Here is a 23,431-nt window from a genome sequence, read left to right as displayed (position 1 = left end):
GCAGCAAGCATAACAAAGCAATTACTTTTGTGCGTGTTAATACAAACAATTAAATATCACAGCAAAGCAATTACCTTTCGTCTCTGGTCCGTAAAAATCTGTTCTCTCTTCTTATATGCATCCTGCTGTTCCTTGGCAGATTTTCCACCCAAGCCCCACACTTCCACTTCTATAATCGAAGCTTCGACAGGTAAAAACCCCTACAACATGTAGCAGTCAACATTCAGACAAAATCCAGTACAAAGTGTGTACGGTCAGCTTCCATTAGGTGCTCATGTTCCAGTAATACCCATATTTCACTCGGTACACAAAATTAAATACAAAGGTCAAAGAGAATACTGCACTTTAACACGGTTGCTTGTTGCATTACTAGGACTTTCCCCCATTTTACAGCTGCATATCATGATTGCGCATGGGGTGGTCAGGTTAGAAGCGAGCAGAAAAGCCATTATAGACGGTTCCATGGATTGTTCAAGCATTATCTGAAGCTTAAACCAGCAAAGTAGGTTATAAAGGTTGAGAGACTGTTGAGATATGTCTAAGCAATACTGAGCATTATCTGCAGCTTATACCACATTCCGAGCATGTGCAGACTTGCATGAAAACCAAGCAAAAGAATTGAAGTCATGTATCTTTTAAACATATCATATCACAGCATGATGCATTGCATGTTTACTTCACATGCAGTGCATGCACATTTGCCAACATGTCATGTAATGCATCTGAGCAGTGAAAACCGGTGGAAGCCACAAGGGAAACGTGTACAATGAATCAAACTATCAGTAGGTCTAACCAATCCTTTTCTAATACACGCTAGCTCGTCCAATAAGTGGATACACCAGGCAATCTTCAAGTGGGACCTGCTTATGCACAGGTCAGATCTCGTGCACACATAACACATTGGCACATTGCATGCATCGTAACGTGAACATTCTTCCAACATGAACTTATCATAATATTTTCCTCATGTGATATGATACCTTCCAACATTCATGACCTTGGTTGTGATATTGGATTACATGAAAGAAAAAAAAAATCATAATTATCCAATAATGATTTCCTAGAGCACTATTGGAACATAGATTCCAATTTCAGGGCTCTTGTTTAGATAGCGAGTGGAATTCTCCATTCCATTAGACAACGGTCACCGAGCTTCTTGTGCCAGAGAATACGCTGGGAAATTCTAATAGTTGGTTTATCTGAAGGGCTTCTCGAATTCATAATCTCTAAGTGGGAACAGCATTGGGGTACAACATGCAAACAGTGATTCAGTAGGCCACAACAGGTGAATTTAGTGGTTTTAGTCATAATTCAATGCTTGTACCTGTCAATGTGTCACCAGTGCCTACCTCACTCACGGGCATCAGCTGTGGGTCCTTCTATGGAAAAGTAGAATGATTGCCTTACAGAATCCACCATTTTCTTTGCTATCCAAATGACATGAGAGGTTCTACCAATTGAAAACCCTTTTCATTTCCTTAGTTTTCCATGTATTTCCTTGGGAAAATGTTCTGACAATATGTTTTGATGCTGTGCATTCATATCAGAATGTATCCATGATCAAACTGATAAAAGATGTTTGTATCGTGTCACAGGATGAATATATTGCAATGCATTCCCAATATTCTGAAACTTGCAACCAACTACCAAATGAAAAATAGAAATTTACACAATCAGGCTAACAAAAATCTATTGGTGATGTTTTTCCTTCACTCTGACTGGGAATTAGAGAGCCAAATTTACCTGATTGGGAACTAGAGAGCCGGGTTGGTAAGTTTTGTCAACTGCATGATGACGAACAGTAACTCTAGCAAAATCTTCATCTATAAATATTCTCTCATTTCCAACAGTTCCTCCAAACGCGATACCCACTGTCTTTGGATGTGCTTCATATACTCTCCCCGTAGGATGCAGGTGGCTATATACAAAATTCTTGTCCTTCCCTGTACAGTGACAGAATAGATGCTCAGTTGAGCTACAAAATGCCAGTACAGGTAGAAAGAATTTGTTCTACATACCGGAAGGTGGAAATACGTGGAAAATTGGGCTGATAGCATAGAGATATGCAGAGCTTCCATAGTATGTGTCTCTGCTTTCGAAGCCCTGCTGAGTAAGCACGCTGATGACCCATCTTTCAACATTGGCATCATCACCCTGATGGGCACCTATGGAGCTAGCAGACAATAATATTAACAATACTCCATGGTAACCTTCAGTGTTAGACCAGAATCTGTTTAATCCCTTCCCATGAAGAGAAGACCTGGAAAGAAAAATAAAAAATAAAAAAAATCAGTCACGTATTTGTTCAAAAATAGAACTCAATCCAGCATGAGAATCACAGAATGGTTATAGATTCAATAGAGAACTAATGATTAATGATTAATCTAATACGCCAGCAAAGACTAAACAATTGTTATGGCTAAATCCATTAAACAAAGAGTGAAAAGCAAAATGAATGCTTGGAAAGGTGAACTAGTCAATATGTTGAAAATTGAAAGTCACTCAGTTTTCTAGATAATTAGAATTGGAAGAGATATGACAATTGTGTTCTTAAACATGTAATGGAGAAAGAGGAGAAATGAGAGAAAGGAGGAGGAGAAAGGGGACTGAAAGTAGCCTCCACACACCCCACCTCTTTTCTTTATTAGATTAGGTCTTCACTAATTAATATAAAATGACGAGTATGCCCTTCACCCTTCAAGTTATTGTAGTACATCCACCCATAGGCTAAAGACTTAACCCAACATGTTTAGGCCCATAAATGAAACCAAATTACATAAGAACCAAAGTTGGTCCACTAGACCAGACGTGCGATCAAGATGAGCCATCAACACTCCTCAAGCTGGAGCATATGCATCACGAATGTCCAGCTTGACAAAGAAGCAATCTTGATGAACATGAATTAGAGCCTTCGTAAACATGTCTGCCACAGGAGCACGAGGAGCCTGCATGAACTGACTGATTACACTAATTGGATAAGTGATATCCGGTTAGGTAACTAATTGCTAAGAAGATCAGTTTTCCAACAAGTCGGTGATATCTCCCTCGATTATCAAATAGTTACCCTTGACCCACACTCAGCTTCTAATTTGTACCTATGAGAGTTTCGACGGCCTTGGCTCCCAGAAGACTTGTCTCTTCTAGTAAATCCATCACATACTTTTGTTGTGACGAGTTAATGCCCACCTTCAAACTTGCCACCTCAGTATCCAAGTATAGGCGACCTAAATCCTTTGTATAGAAGTATTGCTATAAATACGTATACTTTTTAATACATATATTGTCACTACCGGTGACTGATATCATCCACGCACACAACCAACATAATAACACCTACCTCACTTTGTCTTACATAGACAGAGCAGTCAACCTGGCTACGCTTCATCCTAAACTCAAATACCACCTTATTGGACTTGTCAAACCAAGCTCATGGATATTATTTTAAGCCATATATTTTACTTCTTAAGGTGACATATTTTGTCAGACTCCCTCTGAGCAACAACGCCATGCGATTACTCCCTGTATACTTTTTCAACAAGATCTCCATGAAGAAAGGCATTCTTCACATCAAGTTGACACAGCGGCCAAACCAAATTTGCAGCAACAGAGACAACAACACATATGAGTGAAGTTTAACTGCAGAAGAAAAAGTGTCTGAGTAGTCAACTCTGATGGACTGAGAATACTCTATTGCAACTAATTGATTTTATAACCAATCCACTCACCCGCGACGTTATACTTCATTGTATACACCCAATTGTATGTTAATTAAGTTTCTAATCAATCCACTGAGCCATTAAGGTTATACTTCATCGTATACACCCAACTGCACACTTTCCCGTGGTTAGCTCAGCTAATGTCCAAGTTTGATTTTGATAGAGTGCAACCATCTCTTCTTCCATAACACAATTCCACCCATCATTGTTAAGAGCCTCCTGAAAAGACTGAGGAACAGAAGTGGATGACAAAGATAGAGCAAATAGTCAAAATAAAGGTGATAAGCCAGCAAAGGAAACAAAATGAGATACCGGATGTTGCGAGCAAAAACGTATACCCTTATGAAGAGCGATGGGCAAGCCACCTTAATTTGAAGGTACTAGTGAAGACTCAAAAGGAATGATCTTTTGATGGGGTAGAAGGATTAATAGATGACACGTTTGTATTCACTCCACCACCACTACTGGAACATCTAAAGTAGACCTACAAAGGCAGATCTACATGTCGTACAAGAGCCTCTTCCATTAATGAATGTTTGGCACAATGGGTAGAGTAATAGTCTTTTTTTTTTTTTTCAAATTACAATGACTATCCTCCCTAAGAGAAATATGGAATATGTTCAAAGAATGTGGCATCGACTAACACTCAACGTTTACAAGTAACATGATTATAACATGAATGATTACGTTGCCCAAAAAAAAAAAAAAAAAAAAAAAACACTTAACAACTTTTGGTTCAAATTTGTTAGTGATATGGTCAAACTAATGCCTTTTTTGAATAGCGATAATTTTATTAAAGAAAGGCCGCAACCTAAAGAATTACAAAAAACACAAAAGAAAAAGAAAACAAAAAATTATTGATCAAGCCAACTATCAAGGAAATGATCAATAGCCTTTGATGCAATTGCCCACTTCATAACATGCAATATGGGCCCTATTAAAGACCTTTGATACTTGCCCCTTCCGATTTTTAAAACATCTATTATTCCTTTCTAACCAAAGAAATTGGATTCTGGCTAATAAACAGAGACACCCAATCTTTCCTACAATACTGCCATGCCAAACCAAAAAGAATTGATCAATAGATCTCGGTGAAACCCATACTATTATGAACAAATTGAAGCTATCCCAAACACCTTTTGCGAACGAACAGTAAATAAAGATATGATCCACTGATTCCTCATCATGATAGCACAATAAGCATACATTTGGTAGAATCATCTTCCTCTTGCAAAGACGGTCAAACTGACATACGAAGTACACACAACCAAATACCTTAGGGCCTGTTTGGATTCACCGAAATGGTGGAAAAGGAAACAAGGTTTCTCGAGAAACCATCTTTCCGTCGTTTATAAACACCAAAGCTATAGGAACGGATAGGAAATTCAATTTCCACACGGCCTATTTTCCCACAAAATTGGCCTTTTATTTTCTTAGCCAGATCCTTCGGAAAGGAAGTTTCCTTTCCCATGCTTTCTCCAACTTATATTTGGTAGTGACCCTTTCGGTGAGAGTGGATTAAGCGCGGATCTGACCTCACGCAAGATAGTGCGGCCCTTACTGTGGGGCTCCCTTGAAGTATGTATTCTATATCCACACCGTCCATCCACTTTGTCAGATTATCTTGGGGCATGAAACCAAAAATGAAGTAGAACCAATTCTCAGGTGGACCATACCATAGGAAATGGTGGTGATTGAATATTAATGGGCCACAATTTTTAGATCAAGTTGATATTTGTTTTTAGCCTTTGTCTAGGTTTATGTGACCATATCAATAGGTTGGATTGCAAATAAATATTACGAAAACAATACAGTGGGCCCTAAGAAGTTTTTAATGGTGGGGTGTTCAATCATCACTATTTCCTTTAGCATGGTGTACCTGAGATTTGTCTATTCTTTATTTTTAGGCTCATGCCCCAAAATGATCTGAAAAAACCGATGAACGACATGGATGTAGACTACATACATCAAGTTGGCCCCACAATAAGGGCCGCACCTAATCCGCTCCCCTCTCCAATACCAAGTGGGTGCCAGTCAGTGTTAGAAAATCTCTATGAGCCCATCATGATGTATGTGTTTTTATCCACGCTGTCCATCCATTTTTTTCCAGCTCATTTTAGGGCATGAGCCCAAAAATGAGGCAGATCCAAATCTCAGGTGGACCACACCATAGAAAAAAATGATGATGGAATGCCCACCATTAAAAACTTTTAGGGGGCCACAAAAGTCTTCGTTCAAGCTGATATTTGTTTTTTTTTTTCCCTTCATATAGGTCTTTGTGACCTAATTAACAAGTTGGATGGCAACTAAATATTGCGATGGGCCCTAGAAACTTTTTAGTGGTGGGCGTTCAAACACTATTGTTTCTTGTGGTGTGGTCCACCAAAGATTTTAATCTGCCTCATTTTTTTGGCTCATGCCATAAAACGAGCTAGCAAAATAGATGGACGGGGTGGATACATCATGGTGGGACCCATAGATCTTTTCCAGCACCTACCAATATCCTTCATATTGGAGGGGTCACTACCGTATCTTGACTTAACTCTTCCAAAATTTTCCGCAAATTAAGGGGTGGGGTAACTCTCGATAACCGAGTTTCACATGGCCCTAGGTGGGCCACACCACAAGAAAATATGTGAGCCATGAGTGTTCAAGTTGGACCATTCGACACTTTTTCTAACCATCCATCTTTCTCAATTGGTGCGATCTACAACAAGATTTTTTATTTTATTTTTTCGTTCCACAATCACAACCATCCTTCCTTACACGTGTATGTGATCTACAATCAGATCAACAAACGAATATGATCTTTTTGTCCATGATCATAATGTACAGTACCCGGATGGATGCCTTGGATTGCTTAAATGTGTGCACTCATGGTAGTTGTGACGAGATCTATCCACAGGATTATACTGTTTTTAAACTTGGTCTCCTAGTCATGCATATGTCCAATAGATGGGAGTTGTTGATCAAGAAATTGCCACTATAGTTTTTTTTTTTTTCAAGAGTTAGGCTTATGTGATCATCGATCACATGGTGGCCTTCCTAAGTTTTGGATCAACTTAAGTTTCAATTGTAAAATAAATAGGGAAAGGCGCACGAGTTGCAACCAAAAAAAAATTCTTAAGAAGATGCCAAACATATGATTTGGAAAAAGATCTCAATTTTCTTGAGAAAAAATTGTTGATAAACAAACGGGAGAAATATTATTTCCTTTCCCACACTTTCATGGAAATAAGGTTTCTCGAGAAATACAATTTCCTTTCCCACCTTTTCCACAAATCCAAACAAGCCCTTAGGAGAAATTGAAAACATTTTACTATGAGGACATACATTGGAAAAAGGAGATTTTCCATCTAAGACTGATGAAGGCATCCAATTTATTAGATAGCATGCAGTCATAATTGTGTAACTCAAAAATGTTTTTGAAACCTCCATATTTAACAATAATACCCTAGCAACTTCACGTAAATATCAATTCTTACATTCTGCTATTTCATTTTGTTGTGGCGTGTTTGCACATGAAGTTTAGTGAATAGTGCCATGGGATAGGAAATATGAGTCGAAGTCGTGAGATACATATTCCCTAGCATTGTCTGAACATAGAATACACATTTTGACATTGAATTAAGTCTGTACTAGCATATAAAATTACTTAAAATAAGAGAACACTTAAAAAACCATCCTTTGTTAAGCATAACTATTAGCAATCATCCACAAAGATAATAAAATATTTGAAATCAGATAAATTAGTAACAAGAACTGGATCCAAACATCAAAATATATAAAATTGAAAGGTTTTTCACTTCTTGTAACCATGCAAGGAGAAAATGACACTGATGTTTGCTTTAACCCACAAGCCTCACACTCTAGCCTAGACACCAATGTTTTGAATAGTGTTTGTAGCGTAGCTATGACACTATGTAGAGTTAGCAAATAACGTAAATCCCATGTAGCGTATGAAATAGGGGTCGTAGTGTATGTAGCGTGCACATAGCGTACACTACTTATTTTTTTATAAATGATAATTGTATTTTGTATTTTCTACTTAATACTCTCAACCTGTGAGATTTTAATTTCTTTTCATACTTGTGACTTATGGTTTCAATTAGACATTATTAATTAATGTGGTTTGCCTATAAAGTTGTTGATGTGATATGATTTGATTTTGGTTTATATATGTGGATTGGCTTTTAATAAATGATAATTAATAACTTGTTTGAACAACTTATACTTGAAAAAATGAATCTTCCTTGCATTTTTTTTTTTTTTTTTTTACTATTTATCAGATTTTTTCTATTTTTAAATTAAAAAATAGGAGTATCGTGTAGCTTACGATATACACTTAGGGTGTTTGAAAACAGTTACGTAATGGCCGATACATAATGGTAACAGCCATGACCATTACGCATTACGGGTTCGTAATGGCCACCCCCTCTTTTTTTTCTTTTTTTTGTGCCCGTAACGGCTGTTACAGGGCCGTAATGGTCATTACAGTCCATAACGGCCATTACGGTACCGTAACAACTGTTATGGGCCATAACCCTAAAGAAAATACAAAAAAAAAAACATAGCTTTTTTTTTTCTTCTTCTTCTCCTTCTTCTTCTTCCCGGGTTGCTGCAGCTACTGCGGCTGTGGCGGCAACAGTTGCTGCTGCCCTTCTTCTTCTTCTCTCTCTATCTCTCTTCCTCTCTTCTTTCCCTCTTTTCTTTTCGATTTCCATCTCTATTCTTTTCATTTCGATCTTGGAAAAACGAATGGACTGCGTGGTTGTTTCACAGCCATGCACTTCAAATTTCTTTTTTAAAATGTTCTGCGATGCACGCTACACAGTGCACTTGCACTGTTTTGTTACGTGGGCCCCACCTTGATTTATGTGTAGTATATCCATGTTGTCCACTATAATGTTTATTTTCCATCGAACCTGTTGATTAGGTCTCATAGACTTTGACCTTGATGAAGGGAGAACACAAATAACAACTTGATCCAAAAAAAATGTCTTAAGAAATTTTTAATGGTGGGAATTAAACCATTATTTTTGTGTTCACCTAAGATTTGGATCAGCCTCATTTTTTGGACCATGCCCTAAAATAAGTTGGCAAAAAGGATGGACCACATGGATATCCAACAAATGCATTGAGGTGGTCCCCACTTTTAAAGGGATACTCACTAATGGTCCACCAAAGATTTAGATCTACTTGAATTTTTGGACCATGCCTTAAAATGAGTGGCAAAACAGATTGATGGCATTGATATACAAATACATCGAGGTGGCCCGCCTGGCCCACTAGTGGTCCACTTGAGATCTGGATTTACCTTTTTTATTTCCAATGCCCTTAAATGAGTTGTGAAAATGGATGGATGGCATGGATATATAATAGATAATCAAGTGGACTCCAATACATGGCCCTAAAAAATTATACATGACGTATATATCAACTCAAAATTAACCAATTAAATTTTGGGACCATTGCTGCTAAGTTACAATCCCAAAATTAAATAACTCCTACAATTTTCACCATTAGTTTGCAGACACTTGTTTTTTGAAATAGGACCATTTGATATTTTTCATTTTTCACTGTCCAATAAATGTCCACCAATCCATTAGTGGGATAAGTGCCCAATAGATTGCATTAATTTAAGGCTAGTTTGGGGCATCAAATGGTCCCCAAATCAGCCTTGAATCGACAACACTATTTACCTCAATTTAATTTTAATTTTTTAAAGATTTATGGGAGAAAATGATATCAAATTGTTAGGTATATGAATTACATAATAGGATACAAAAGCCCCTAAACTCTATATATTAAAATAAAATGCATGTGAGTCACGAAGTATGTAATGCACTAGCACTATAAATAAAAGGAAAACTTGAAAATATAAGATGTTTTGGTATTACATTCATTATAGTAAATTTATATAGATATTATATAGTTAGAAAACTAAATATAAAAGGTTTGCAATTAATTCCAAGTTGTCAGGTTCATAGATCCATCAGACAACCCGATAAAGTATTCTCACCAAAGAGTGGACCGTTACACCACCATAAACATGTTCCAAATTATAAATGAATGCATATTTGAAATATTTAGAATATTCCGGATTTAATGGATATTTTCCCATAATTTTTTTACCAAAAAAAGATTTGCACCGTTACACACCCCGTATCGGCCGATATGGGGCGTATCCGTATCAGTAACGGTGGGCACCATTACGCCCATCGATACCACAACAAAATACCTTGTATATGCTACACTACTTACACTACACACTATAAAGGGTTGAACACTACGCAACACGCTAACACTATTTAAAGCATTGTTAGACACATGCAATGATGATGGGACAAGACTCTTTGAACTACTAAATGATGGATAACGAAGCCTGAAATGCCACCGATGAGAACAAACATCTATTTGTAACGCAACTCCAGTTTTTCCACTATCGAGGTATTTTAAATCTTGAAATTCATAATGGGAAAGATAGAATTTGACAGAACAATTAAAGGATTTAGTCGGTTTACTCATTGAAGAAAAAAAAAAAAAAACTCAACAATTAGGAATATAAAGTATTGATGATAATGAAAAAAGTAGAGTAAGATCATTGACCCACCCTAGATATAGAAGCTGAAGTACTATCCGAGCATGCTATAGAGGAAGTAGATAAAGACAGTACTAGCCGAGACACTATGATGTACTTAACAATCAAATGATCGAAAGCTCCAAAGTCAATGATTTAAGGAAATTGTCAAAAGAAGCAAGACAAATTATACTTGACTAAGCTAGAGTGACTGAGGAAGATGAGGCGTGAGTGGAGTGATCTTTAAAAAGCTTGGCAGACACTTCCTTGAACAGTGAAACTGTGTTACTTAAAGTACTTGGCTCAGAATGGGTGGAGATAGACTCAAAGATATAACCCTCAGAACCATCTTCCAAGGAGCGAACTCAATTTGCCAAAGTGGTTTACCAAGAAGATCCCAACATGTCTCATTGTGTAGTTATTCAAACCACAATGAGTACATTGTCGATAACAACGACCACAACCACGATCCCTACCAAAATCAGTGTCGCGACCACCCCATGAACTCCTGCATCTAAAACGACCTCCCTAGAATCTCTACCATCAAACCGTCTACCACGACCACAACCAACTCGACCTTCCCCATCTCCTCTACCAGATGCAAAGACAAATGTAAACCATTCCAATGAGGATGAACTTTGTGCATTTATACTAGTTGTATGTTGAACTTAGGCAAATGCTTTCGTGGTGTATGGAATCTCATTACCCTCAAGGATCTTAGCTCTCACAAGCTTAAACTCATGATAAAGATTAGAAAGCAATTTTGCAACACTGAATTCCTCCCTCTATCGTTGTATGGTCTCATAATTTGTCAACAATGGTTGGTACACATTCATTTCTTCCCACGTGCCTCTTAAGGTTGAGTATATATTCTCCCATACTCTTAGCTCCTTGTTGGAGAGAAAAAATATTCTCAAGTAAATCATAGATACAGGTTTAAGTTCTTCTCACCCGAATACATCTCCCTCAAGTTTTCCTACACTTCTTTGGTTGTCTTAAAGAAGATGACATTCACATTGATGTAAGGTCTAATAATATTCCACCACAACGCTCTAATATGGGTGTCTTCTACTACCCAATCTTCATATTTTGTCAAGTCTTCTACAGGCTTGGGAAAAGTCAGATACTTTCCCTTACCTATAAGAAAAACTTCTAGAGAAATGGCCCATTGTAGGTAATTTTCTCCGTTAAATTTAGTTGATGTGATTTGCAGATTCATCGACTCGGATGGAGACAAGAGATCACTCTTGGTTTCATTCTTAACAGCCATATTAAGATAAATAAATACATTGAACACACAAGGGAAGAACTTTTCAACTTAATCTTACCAAGCATGCACTTCAAGATGACATATATCCAGAACCACAATCAATCAGGAAGATTACTTGCCTCACATCTTTCACTCATAGACTTTACCTCCAATCTTGGCCATCTCCAATCTCCAACCGTAAATTAGACTATAGATGCACGATGGCCCAATTTGACCCATCATAGTGGTAGAATGTGAAAGTGGGCCTTACACACCTTCATGAAACATGATTATACCACTCACCAAGTGGTGCTACAACAACAAAATGAATTTAGGTTAAATCAGCCCGAAACACATTAGGGTTCCACAACAAGAGGAAGAAGAAGAAACAAGAGAAAAATGGAAATGAGACAAGGTATTGGATCTATGGCACTCTAATACTCTGTTCTTAAACATGTAATGTAGAGAGAGAGAGCGAGAGAGAGAGAGAGAGAGAGAGAGAGAGAGAGAGAGAGAGAGAGAGAGAGAGAGAGAGAGAGGACAGCAATAGCTTCCACATGCCCCCAACTCTATTCTATATCAGATTAGGGTTTTGCTAGTTAATGTAAAATTACATGTATGCCCTTGACCCTTTAAGTCATACATCAGCCCTTAGGCCCAAGACTTAACCCAACACATGTTTAGGTCCAAAAACCAAACCAAATAGCATAAGAGCCAAAGTTGGCCTAGTAGACCACATGTGTGACATGTGAGACCACACGTGTGATCAAGATAGGACATCAACAATGTGAAAGTAGTTAATGTTGTTTACAAGATCCAATGCTGTCAAGCAGTGGTTTTTGTTCTTTTCATGTCGGATTTTTCAGGAGTCTGTTTAATTTAAACTTCAACAAATAATGCCATATTCTCCCTTATGAGAGGACTTGCTACTATTTATTTTATTTAAGTTGATCATAAAGCGTATCTTGTTGTGGATGACATTCACATGATCTAAACTGTTCTTCACCTGGGCCTTACCATGGATTGGCCTACCCTAAATCAGCACATTATGATGATGCTAGAAAGCAACTGGAGAACTTTTGTACATTAAAAATGGATATGTAGAAAAGAAAAATTCAACTAACATTGTGAGTTTGGGAAAAATCCTCCAATCAGCGGCTTGGATCATCTGAACATTGTGAGTTTGGGGAAATGGCTCATCCAGGGCACAGCCCAACAGATTAATAGTCTGGATCTCATACATGTGTGGCATGTATATGGACAAAGAGTGCTTGATAACTAAGACATAAGGACCCAGCACCAGATCCACGTCCCCTTCAAAATATTACCATAAGACCATGAATACTTGCATCTACACTAACAAAGATTCCAGCCCTTTCCTATTTATAATCACAGTCAGATACAAATGTTGCAAGTTATCATGTAGAGGTAAGCACTTTGAGTTTGCAGAGTTGAGGGGGGATCTAAGACTAGATAAAGGCACAGCTATAATAATCAAGGAAGATTCCGAAAACTGTCCAGGTCTGAAGCAGCCTCATAGTCGTACGCAACAGTTCATCCAAGGGTTGCTGTGATGTGTTCCAAGGGGCTGTTAGAAGTGTGTCTAAAGTACAGAACAGCAGTGAACAAGGGGACTGCACAGGGCTATCAATGGGTCAGATCCAAGTACCATACCTGTAAACGCCTAAGTGGATTGGGTGTGGGTCCTGCTAGGTTTGGGTCCAAGTACTATATTTGAGGTACCAGAGCCAGATCTGGTCGCGATATATCGGCAAGGGTCACACTATAAGCATCCTCGATACTGATCAATACTTGCAATTTCACAGGTTTGGGTCCAAAATAAAAAAGAAAAAAGAAGAAAATTTTCAAAATCCGTTTTAAAAAAAATGGAATTCTGTTTCTTGGTGTTCCGTTTAAGAGCTTCATTCAAGTTGTTTAGCATCAAAACACGTAGAGATATTGCGATCCGGGAGTGGATACAAGCAGGAACCCCATAGGTGAGAAAAGTTTGCTTAAATTCATTTCTGTAGTAGATTAGCAAGAAAACAAGTAGAAATCCATATCTGTGAATAAGTTCATGCATTGACATGGATTTCAAGAAGAAATTTCAATTTTGAATATGAAAGAGGAAGAGATTTGGGAATTCAAATTTCTTCCGTTTTCACCCTACAAAGTTCAAATCCCATTGTAAGTATGGAAAATATATGTGGATGTTGATGAGTGTAGGCCAATCTACAGATCAGCAATACTCTTTCATTTAAATATCACACACACACACACACACACACACACACACATTCACTGATATGTGTGCGTGTGTGTGTATTATATCTGTATATTCTGTATATATGCATATATCTAACTACATATATAATGTATGTGTGTGTGCAATAGAGAGGGACAACAACTGCAAGCCACCCTGTTAACTCTAGGCCAAAGTATTACTTTTGCTTCTTTTTAGTATTTGGTTTCGTTTGTATTTTGTTGTTTTTATTTTATAACATTTGAATGATGTGAACTCATTTTTGATATAATTGCATGACTTATGGCTGGCAACACACAGTTTTGTCCCCAAAACAACAGGAGACTATCATGCATGGCTTTTTTGTTTCTAATGTTTTGAGTTGGAAGAGGGTAATCACGTGTCTTTTAACATCTCCTTAAGTTTCACTAAAAATGCATCATGTTTGTAAAGTTTCCCAATTTTCTCTCATATTGAGATACATTAGACAATGTGCTGTTGGGGGAAAATTAGTTTGACCTATAAAAAGGAGTTGACTCTACAAACCAGCACGGACCCAATGGGCTAAAACTACTTCAGAGACATTTAATGGTCAAGAAAGGCCGACCTAAAGTAGGTCGGCACAGACATAGGCCCACTCAACGAATAGTCTACCTATTTAATAGGTCGGCACAACTACATGACGGTTTTAGGTCAGCTATAGGTCGACCCGACCATAGGTCAGCTATAGGTCAGTTATAGGTCGACCCGACCATAGGCCGGCAATAGCTCGGCCATAGGTCGGTACTGTCTCCGACAAGGTTAATGGCCATCGGAGTTCAACTAAGATGAATGTTGATCTGTCAAATGACTTCGAGCGAATGCTGATTTATTGAGCAGCCTGGTATTACCTACCTCCAGGGTATCGCATGCCTCCACCGCCCGACCTCTCAGACCTTGCCCCGAACAAACAACCCGAAGATCTCTCGAACGGCCCGAAGATCTCTCCCAAGATCTTCGGGAGATAAGATCGGGTCCCGAGGATCTCGAATGTCTGTTATCTTAGGGAGATCCTTGGAAGATTTGAATACTCGTGCGGGAAGATCTCCGGAATATTAGGAGTCCTGAACGGGGAAGACTTCCTACTGTGTGTTCTTCCTCCTCATATAAATAGAAGAACCTTTTGCCATTATAAGGTACGCATACTCTATCTAAAACACGACTGGTGACTCTTTTCCAAAGAGATCATCTCCTTCGAAGACCCGAGGTCCTGACTTAGGCATCGGAGGGTCCCCTGTATTAGCCAGGGTCTCCCTTGTCTCTTGCTTTCCTTTGTACACGTTCTCGAGAGTCCAGCAAGGAGGGTCTACTGGAAAACTGCATCAACAGTTTGGCGTCGTCTGTGGGAAGCGAAATCAAAGTCGTTCCCTGCTTTACCAGAGAGACTACAATGGCCAGAGGGAAGAAGTAGACCTGGATCTCCCAAACTGCACCCGACCTAACACTCTCCCCCCCCCCCCCCCCGAATCAGCCTGATAGTCATCGGGGTTCCTCTTCCCAACGTCAGGCTAATTCTAGCCCAAGAGGCAAGGTAAGTGGTCTCGCGTCCAAGGAGGTCGATTGAACTCCCTTGAGCAGCAGGTTGAAATGTTGAACAACAACATGAACTCCATGAGGCAATTGTTGGAACAACTGCAACCTCAGTATGTACAGAAGACCAACAAGGAGGATGAACAAACAGGCCACGATCCTCCTCAACCTTCGAGCACACCCGCCGCCTCTCAGAGGAGCCGACGACAAGGCTCAACCAAAGCAGCCCCATCTCATGTTTCTGGGACAGTAGCTTTGCCTACTTCCGATCTACGGCACGAGCTAGACCGAAAGAAGCGTGGCAAAGCCCTGGTCGAAGCTACTGTTGAAAGCGGCGAGCCATGGGAGGCCGAGCTCAAGGATTTACGTGGTCAAATCGGGGACATGCAAGAAGCCTACTGCACGAATGCATCGACCCCGATGGAAGCAATAATGGAGGAATTCGAACCTCCATTTACCGCCGACATCATACGGGCACGACTGCTGGACAGGTTCCGTTTACCGCAGATCACTCCATTCTCAAGAAATACCGACCCATCGGAGCATACAGAGTCCTTTAGGGTCTATATGGAACTTCACAACGCATCCGATGCAATAATGTGCCGAGCTTTCTCCCTAACCTTAACTGGAGCTGCCCAGCTGTGGTTCAAGCAATTAAAGCCGAACTCCATTAGTTCATTCTCCCAGCTCAGCCAAGTCTTCGTCACAAACTTTATCGGGGGAAAGAAAAAACTCAAACCGGCTGCCCACCTCCTTCATCTTATTCAGAAGGACAGCGAACTACTAAAAGATTACATCAAACGCTTCAACCTGGAAGCGCTGCATGTCCGAAAGCATACTGAAGAGCTCGCCCTAATTGTGATCATGGGAGGACCGAGAGATCGTTAGTTCCTCTTCTCACTGGACAAAAACCCTCCAACGACAATGGCCGATCTACTGAATAGGTCGCAAAAGTATGCTAATGCCGAAGAAGCCCGTGTCTTGCAAGAAGCCGTCCATAACAAAGCTCCCCTGACCAAAGAACAACAGACAAGGGCAGAACCAAGTTCGGTCGCTACGAACAGGAAGAGGAAGGACGAACAATCACGCGACAACCATCGACCGAATAAACGGCCCGATAGCAAGTTCAAGACTTATACTCCTCTCAATAAAACGCCCAAACAAGTCTTAATGGAGATTTAGGACAAGCGCATCCTCACTTGGCTGAGCAAGTTGAAATCTGACCCTAATAGAAGAAGCAAGAGCAAATATTGTTTCTTCCATCAGGATCACAGTCATTTGACGCGCGACTGCTTCAACCTCAAGCAGGAAATCGAAGCACTTATTCGTAGTGGTCACATTGGAGAATATGTCAGTCATCGAGAAGAACGGGCCACAACAAAAGATGCGCCCCCTGTCAACAACGAACCAACGGGAGAAATCCGCACCATCTTTGGGGGACCTGGGTTGGAGGAGATTCAAATCAAGCTCGGAAAGCCCACGTACAAAGCATCGTTCCTCGCAACCAGCCGACCTTCGAAACAGCAAAAGGTAGATACTTGCAGCCTGACCTTTATCGAAGAGGATTCCCGAGGAATCCACCATTCACACGATGATGCGCTCATGGTCACCCTGACCATAGCCAATCGTAAAGTGTTCCGAATCCCGGTGGACACTAGATTGTCGGCAAACATCCTCTTTGCACAGGCATTTAATAAAATGGAGTTGGTTGGTCTTGACTTCGACCTGTCAAGACTCCACTGCTCAATTTCTCTGGGGGTAAGGTCGTACCAGAAGGATCAATACAGCTTCCACTAACGGCCGGAGACGGGCAGAACCAGGTAACTATGATGATTGACTTCTTGGTAGTGGATTGTCCGTCCGTCTACAATGCGATCCTCGGCCGACCTTCTCTTAACACCCTACGAGCTGTAGTCTCGACCTACCACCTGGCCATGAAATTCCCGACTGAACAAGGCGTCGAATTAGTTAAGGGAGACCAACATGAAGCTCGACAATGCTACACGATGGCACTAAGGGCTTCACACCAGACGATGATCGTCGCCTCTCTGGACCCTCGCGAGGATTCTGAAGAAAGAGGGTCTCCCATGGAGGACCTTGTTCTCATCCCAATCGACGATTCCGACCTGTCAAGAACGGTCCAAATTGGGTCGTCCCTGGCACCTCCATTGCAGGACAGAATGATAGCCCTCCTTCGAAGTTATGCAGACGTCTTTGCATGGTCTCATGAGGACATGCCCGGCATTGACCCAAAAGTCATCATGCATCGCCTGAATGTCAACCCCGACCACCGACCGATTCGACAGAAGCGTCGCGCGCTTGGTCCCGAACGATATGCAATGATTGGGGAAGAAGTCGATAAACCTCTTAAAGCCGGATTCATTGAGGAAGCCTACTATCCGGACTGGACCGCCAATAGTCTTGGTTAAAAAGTCTAATGGGAAATGACGGGTCTGTGTTGACTACACAGACCTGAACAAAGCCTGTCCCGAAGATAGTTTTCCTCTCCCTCGAATTGATCAGCTTGACGACAGCACTACAGGGCATGAGCTACTTAGTTTTATAGATGCTTATTCTGGTTATAATCAAATTGTAATGCATCTGTATGATAAGACAAAAACAACCTTTGTCACTGACAAAGGTCTTTATTGTCTATGTCGTTTGGATTGAAAAATGCCGGAGCCACTTATCAGCGGCTAGTCAACAAGATGTTCGCCCACCAAATAGGGCGAACTATGGAATTTTACATCGACGATATGCTCGTCAAGAGCATTAAGACCACGGACCATACTTCTGATCTCGAGGAAATGTTCCTCGTTCTTCATGAATACAGGATGAAATTGAATCTGAGGAAATGTGCCTTCGAGGTTAACTCGGGAAAGTTCCTCAGTTTCTTGGTCAGTCAATGAGGGATCGAGGCAAACCCTGAAAAGATCAAAGCTCTACTCGACATGGATGAGCCAAAGACGACCAAAGACGTCCAATGGCTTACAGGAAGAATCGCTGCACTCAATCGCTTCATGTCCCCAGCTACAGACAAATGTCTCCCCTTCTTCAAACAGCTGCAGGGGAAACAAGTTGTGGATTAGATAGAAGAATGTGAGATAGTCTTCCAAAAGCTCAAACATTATCTAGGGTTGCCACCACTACTCTCCAAACCTGAGCAAGGAGAATCTCTACTACTATACTTGGTTGTTTCCGATGCAGTAGTTAGCTCGGCCTTAATTTGGGAAATAGCAGGAAGCAATTTTCAGTTTAATACGTCAGCAAAGCCCTAGTTTTGGCCAAAACCAGATACCCAAGCCTAGAGAAATTAGCATTGGCATTGGTCATCTCTTCTCGACAATTGCGACCGTACTTTTAAGCTCATACCATCATCGTCTTGACTGATCAACCTCTCCGTCAAGTACTCCAGAAGCCACAAGCCTCAGGAAGACTGACCAAATGGGCGATCGAATTAAGTGAGTTCGATATCAAATATCAACCCCGAACAACTATTAAAGGTCAAGCAGTGGCTGACTTCATTGCCGAACTAACTCCTTCAACCGGACAAGAAACCGACCTACCCAAGTTAGAACCTGTCCCAGGCGTTCTACCCAATCACGCACCCGACTCCCAAGTTGATCCCGACCTACCCAAGTGGATACTATATGTTGATGGCTCATCCAACCTTAAGGCAAGTGGGGCCAGAATAGTCATAGAGACCCTAGATCATATATGCATGCAATATGCATTAAGATTTGGATTTCAAGCTTCTAACAATACAACGGAACATGAAGCTCTACTCGTCGGACTTAGTCTAGTAGCCAATATGGGAGCTCAGTACCTCTAAGTCTTCAGCGACTCCCAGTTGGCCGTCAATCAAATAGCTGAGGCATACCAAGCCAAGAAGGAACGTATGAAAGGTTATCTACGAAAAGCCAAAGAATTGATTGGAAGATTCCAAAAATGCAACGTAGCCTTAATTCCTTGAGCAGAAAATTCCAAAGTTGACATGTTAGCAAAGCTAGCCACTGCGGATGAAGATGATAGTCCGAGGTCTGTTCCAATCGAATTCCTTACTAAACCGAGCATTGACGAGGCTAACCTCGCCTTAGCTCTTCCAGTAATCTCAAAACTTACTTGGATGGATCCAATTGTTGAGTACCTCAGGGAAGATAAGCTACCCGAGGACCGGATGGAAGCATGCAAACTATGGACCAAAGCAGCTCGCTACACCATGGTCAACGACATCCTCTACAAGAAAGGGTTTTATCTCCCTTATCTCAGATGTCTCCGACCAGATGAAGCAGAGTACGTCCTAAAAGAAACCCACGAGGGCATCTATGGAAACCACTCAGGAGGACAAGCCTTAGCCCATAAGGTCATTCGGCAAGGATACTACTGGCCGACCATCCAGGCCGATGCTTAGTAGTTTGCTTAGAAATGTGACAAATGCCAGCGTTTCGCGAATGTACCTCGGCAGCCTCTTGAAGAACTCTCCTATGACCGGGCCATGGCCATTTGCCTAGTGGGGAATTGACATCATCAGTCCTCTCCCAACCGGCAAAGGTCAGACTAAGTTTGCCGTGGTCACAATCGACTACTTCACAAAATGGGTTGAAGTCGAACCTCTAGCGAAGATAACTGAGCAAAAGATTACAGACTTTTTTTAGAAGAACATCATATGCAGGTTTGGGATTCCTCGAACGATCGTCTCCGATAACAGAAAGCAGTTCGATAACAAGCAATTCCAAGGAATGTGCGAAAACCTCGGAATCCGTAATGTTTACTCCTCGCCGCAACACCCATAGGACAATGGACAAGTCGAAGCGGTCAACAAAATCATCAAGCATCACCTCCAAACCAAGCTCGAAAAAGCTAAGGGAGCATGGGCCGAGGAACTCCCTAATGTCCTTTGGGCATACTAAACTACCACTCAGACCACCATTGGGGAAACTCCCTTTTCTTTAGCTTATGGAGCAGATGCGGTCACTCCAGTAGAAATTGGGTTACCAACAGCTCGGACAGAAGTATTCGATGAACAAACAAACTCCGAGCTAATAGCGCTACGTCTCGACCTTCTCGAGGAAAGAAGAGAACTAGCTCAGATCCGAACCGCTATTCGTCAACAGCAAGTGGTGCGTTTCTACAATGTCAGGGTGAACGTTAGGAGGTTTCGACCTGGTGACTTAGTCCTTCGAAGAACTTTCCAAAACACTAAGGAGCCAGGGTTGGGAACTATGGGCCTTATTTGGGTAGGGCCCTACGTGGTAAAAAGTACAAGCCAACCTGGATTGTATCGCCTAGAAGATCTGGACGGTCAACTCCTCCCTCATCCCTGGAACGCCAAACATCTCAAGATCTTTCGTCCTTAACAAACTGATTTGAAGTTTACTATACACCAATCATATTCAAGATAGTGCAAATAAAACTTTCGTGGTATGATTTCTGTTGTGGTTGACCCACCTACAAGATCCGACTTATGGACAATCTATCTACTAAATCCGACTTACTTATCGAATTCGACCCTGGTCCGATCTACCTAACTTAGAAAAACCTATGAATGAACACTTCACTTCAAAAAACAATAGGGGTAAATTCTATTGATAAGCTCCCAAGAGCATGATTTCATCAGGCTACATTGAAAGACAAAAAAGAAGAGGGGTTATAAAAAGGAAGCCGATCGTTAAGCCTCAGGGGGCTGTTCGGTAGGTGCGTCGACACTAAATGCGTCAGAGTCGAAGTCAGCATCTTCGAAACCAAAGAGGTCTAGCTCTGAAGAGGCCTCCTTGATCTCCCCGACGCACTTCGAGAAGCCTAGCTGGTACAGAGAATTTGTCTTTCGCATACACCTGGGTAGACTTGTATTCCTTGATAGCATCCTCCCGAGCTAGGGCAATAGTTGCTCGAGTTTCTGTCTTAATATTCTGGAGCTTCGCCTCGGTCTCCCCTAGCTTTGCCCCAGCGTCTGCAAGCTTCGCCTTTAGCTCAGCCTCCCACCGAGCCGACTTGTCAGAAGCCTCTACAAGAAGCTTCTAGCGCCCAGCTCGGCCTCTAAAGAAGAAGCGCGAGCCTCCGCAGCAACAGTTGCAGCTTGGGACTGTTCGGCTTTAGATTCCTTTTGCGCGAGCTTCTGATCGATCTCACACATTTGCCGTTGTAGCTGAGTGATGTCGCGATGCACCTTCAGCATGCAGGGGGCAAGCTGCTAAGGAAAAGAAAGAAAGAATGAGCAAAGTCGAATAAACAGGTAGAAAAATGAACTACTTATGGAAATGCACTTACCCTAAGAAGGCTCTTCGTCGCAGATGCGAGGATCGCACTTGAGGGAGAGTCCATGTTGAGAAATTCCCTATTGGGCACATTTCGATCAGCCCAAGGCAGGATCTCCTCTATGAAGGACCAGCAGAAGGTCAGCTAGCCTCTTCAATCTTCAAGGGGAGCCTCCTCATAAACAGTCATCTCGATCGTCGCTGCAGCAGCAGTAGGGGTAGGCTCCGTTGCCGCTTCCCCATCTCCGCCCTCTACGATGATAGTAGGAGATGAAGGACCGTCCCTCCCCTGACTCTTGGAGGTCATCTTCTTCTTCTTCTTCTTCAACGCCACAACTTCCTCAAGGGGCAGCGCCTCGTGTTTGGAAATGGGCCTCAACAAAGGGCGAGCTTCAGGCATTTCTACATCACAATAAGAGGAAACTTAATTACGAAATTCCATGAAATTTCACCAAGTCCTATAGGTCGGCTAAAGTCCTTACCGAAACTCTTACCGGTGAGAGCGGAATCTAAACCCGACTTAAGTAGAAGCTCGAACTGAGGGAGCACTCTCCAAGACCTCTCCTCCTTCCCTAGTGATCTTGCTGCCTTGATCCGAGCAAGAGATCCAGCGTTCAGCAAGGTTGGATACTTGGGAATAGCTGTAAGAGGAGAAAAGACACAAACGAGTTAGGAACATTCAAAGACCGACCAACTAAGGAAGAGTTTCCACAGGGACCAGGAGATTGGATCAAGTCCGAGGAATGCCGACTTGGTTCAGTGAACGCTGAAGGGACCAAGTGTTGATGGAAGGTCAGGTCTGCCACTTCCCAACATCCAGAGGCCCAAAACCACTTGTCCCTTCAATTCTTATTGGACGATGGAGTGTCGGTGATAAGGCTTCCTCTAGTCCCCCGCCAGGTAGAGAGATAATACCAACCTGGGTGAAATTTGTTCGGCTTCAACTGGTATAGTAAGTGGAGGAACTCCTCGACAATGAGTTCAGGCTGCTCTAGCTCGGACCATAAGACGGCACAGCAGATCAATGCCCTCCATCCATTAGGGATCATCTGTCTCGGGGCCAAGTCTAGACGAGCGAGCACCCGCCGAACTATACCTTACAGATGGAGCCCAAGGTCGCATTGAAGGGCGACCTGAAAGATGGCAATAGCTCCCTCCGAAGGACGATCAAGAAGTTCGTCCGGCAGAGGAACCTGAAGGTTCACTGACTCAAGAATATGGTATCCTAACCTAATCCGAGCCAAATCGGCCTCAGAAAGGGTCAAGGCTACGGGACCCTTTGCCTCCTCCTCGCCAGACGACCCCTCACGTCCTCTTCATCGAATAAGTTACGCTCTTCCCTTATTGGCCTCTTTGTCGAGGACTTCTCCATCACCCTCGACGATTGCGACGATCGGAAATCGGCGTTGCCCATCATCATCAACGGCGACGATGGGTTCGACATCGCGCGAAGGCTACTTGCCCCACTGTCGCCGCTAGAGACCCCTCCTGTGAATCAATGGAGTCAGACATGGCTGTCTTTATATATGTTGAGAGTCACTGACAAAGGAAAAATAAAGGGAGGGGGCAGATGAAGAAATGGAGCTCACCGGGGAAAAGATGTCGCTCGGCCTTTGGTGAGTACAGTCGCCGGAAATCGCCACTGTTAAGCTTAGGAAGACTGGAAGGGGAAAGACACAAATGGACCCTTTGAAATGCATTAGGGCTTTCCTTCTATAGGAAAGCCACGTGGCAAGGCTCGAGTACGCCCATCAATGTAGATTCTGTACGACGTCCCCTCGACTACCCCATTTTGACACGTGGCACGAACCCACATGTCAG

General features: G+C 41.8%; 1 protein-coding gene across 1 annotated transcript in view; it reads right to left on the bottom strand.

Moving 5' to 3' along the window:
- LOC131237303 (uncharacterized) overlaps nt 1-23,431 on the bottom strand; it is a 63,608-nt gene that overhangs the window by 371 nt on the left and 39,806 nt on the right. The window contains exons 4-6 of the mRNA XM_058235007.1: nt 2,019-2,260; nt 1,744-1,943; nt 75-200 (exon numbers count right to left, since the gene is read on the bottom strand). Coding sequence (XP_058090990.1) covers nt 75-200; nt 1,744-1,943; nt 2,019-2,260 — 568 coding nt within the window. The remainder of the gene's footprint in view (nt 1-74; nt 201-1,743; nt 1,944-2,018; nt 2,261-23,431) is intronic.

The sequence above is a fragment of the Magnolia sinica genome, chromosome 2 (assembly GCF_029962835.1).
Source record: "Magnolia sinica isolate HGM2019 chromosome 2, MsV1, whole genome shotgun sequence".
NCBI lineage: Eukaryota > Viridiplantae > Streptophyta > Magnoliopsida > Magnoliales > Magnoliaceae > Magnolia > Magnolia sinica.
The sequence above is the reverse complement of the archived record's forward strand: the minus strand, read 5'-3'. Positions and strand labels throughout refer to the sequence as shown.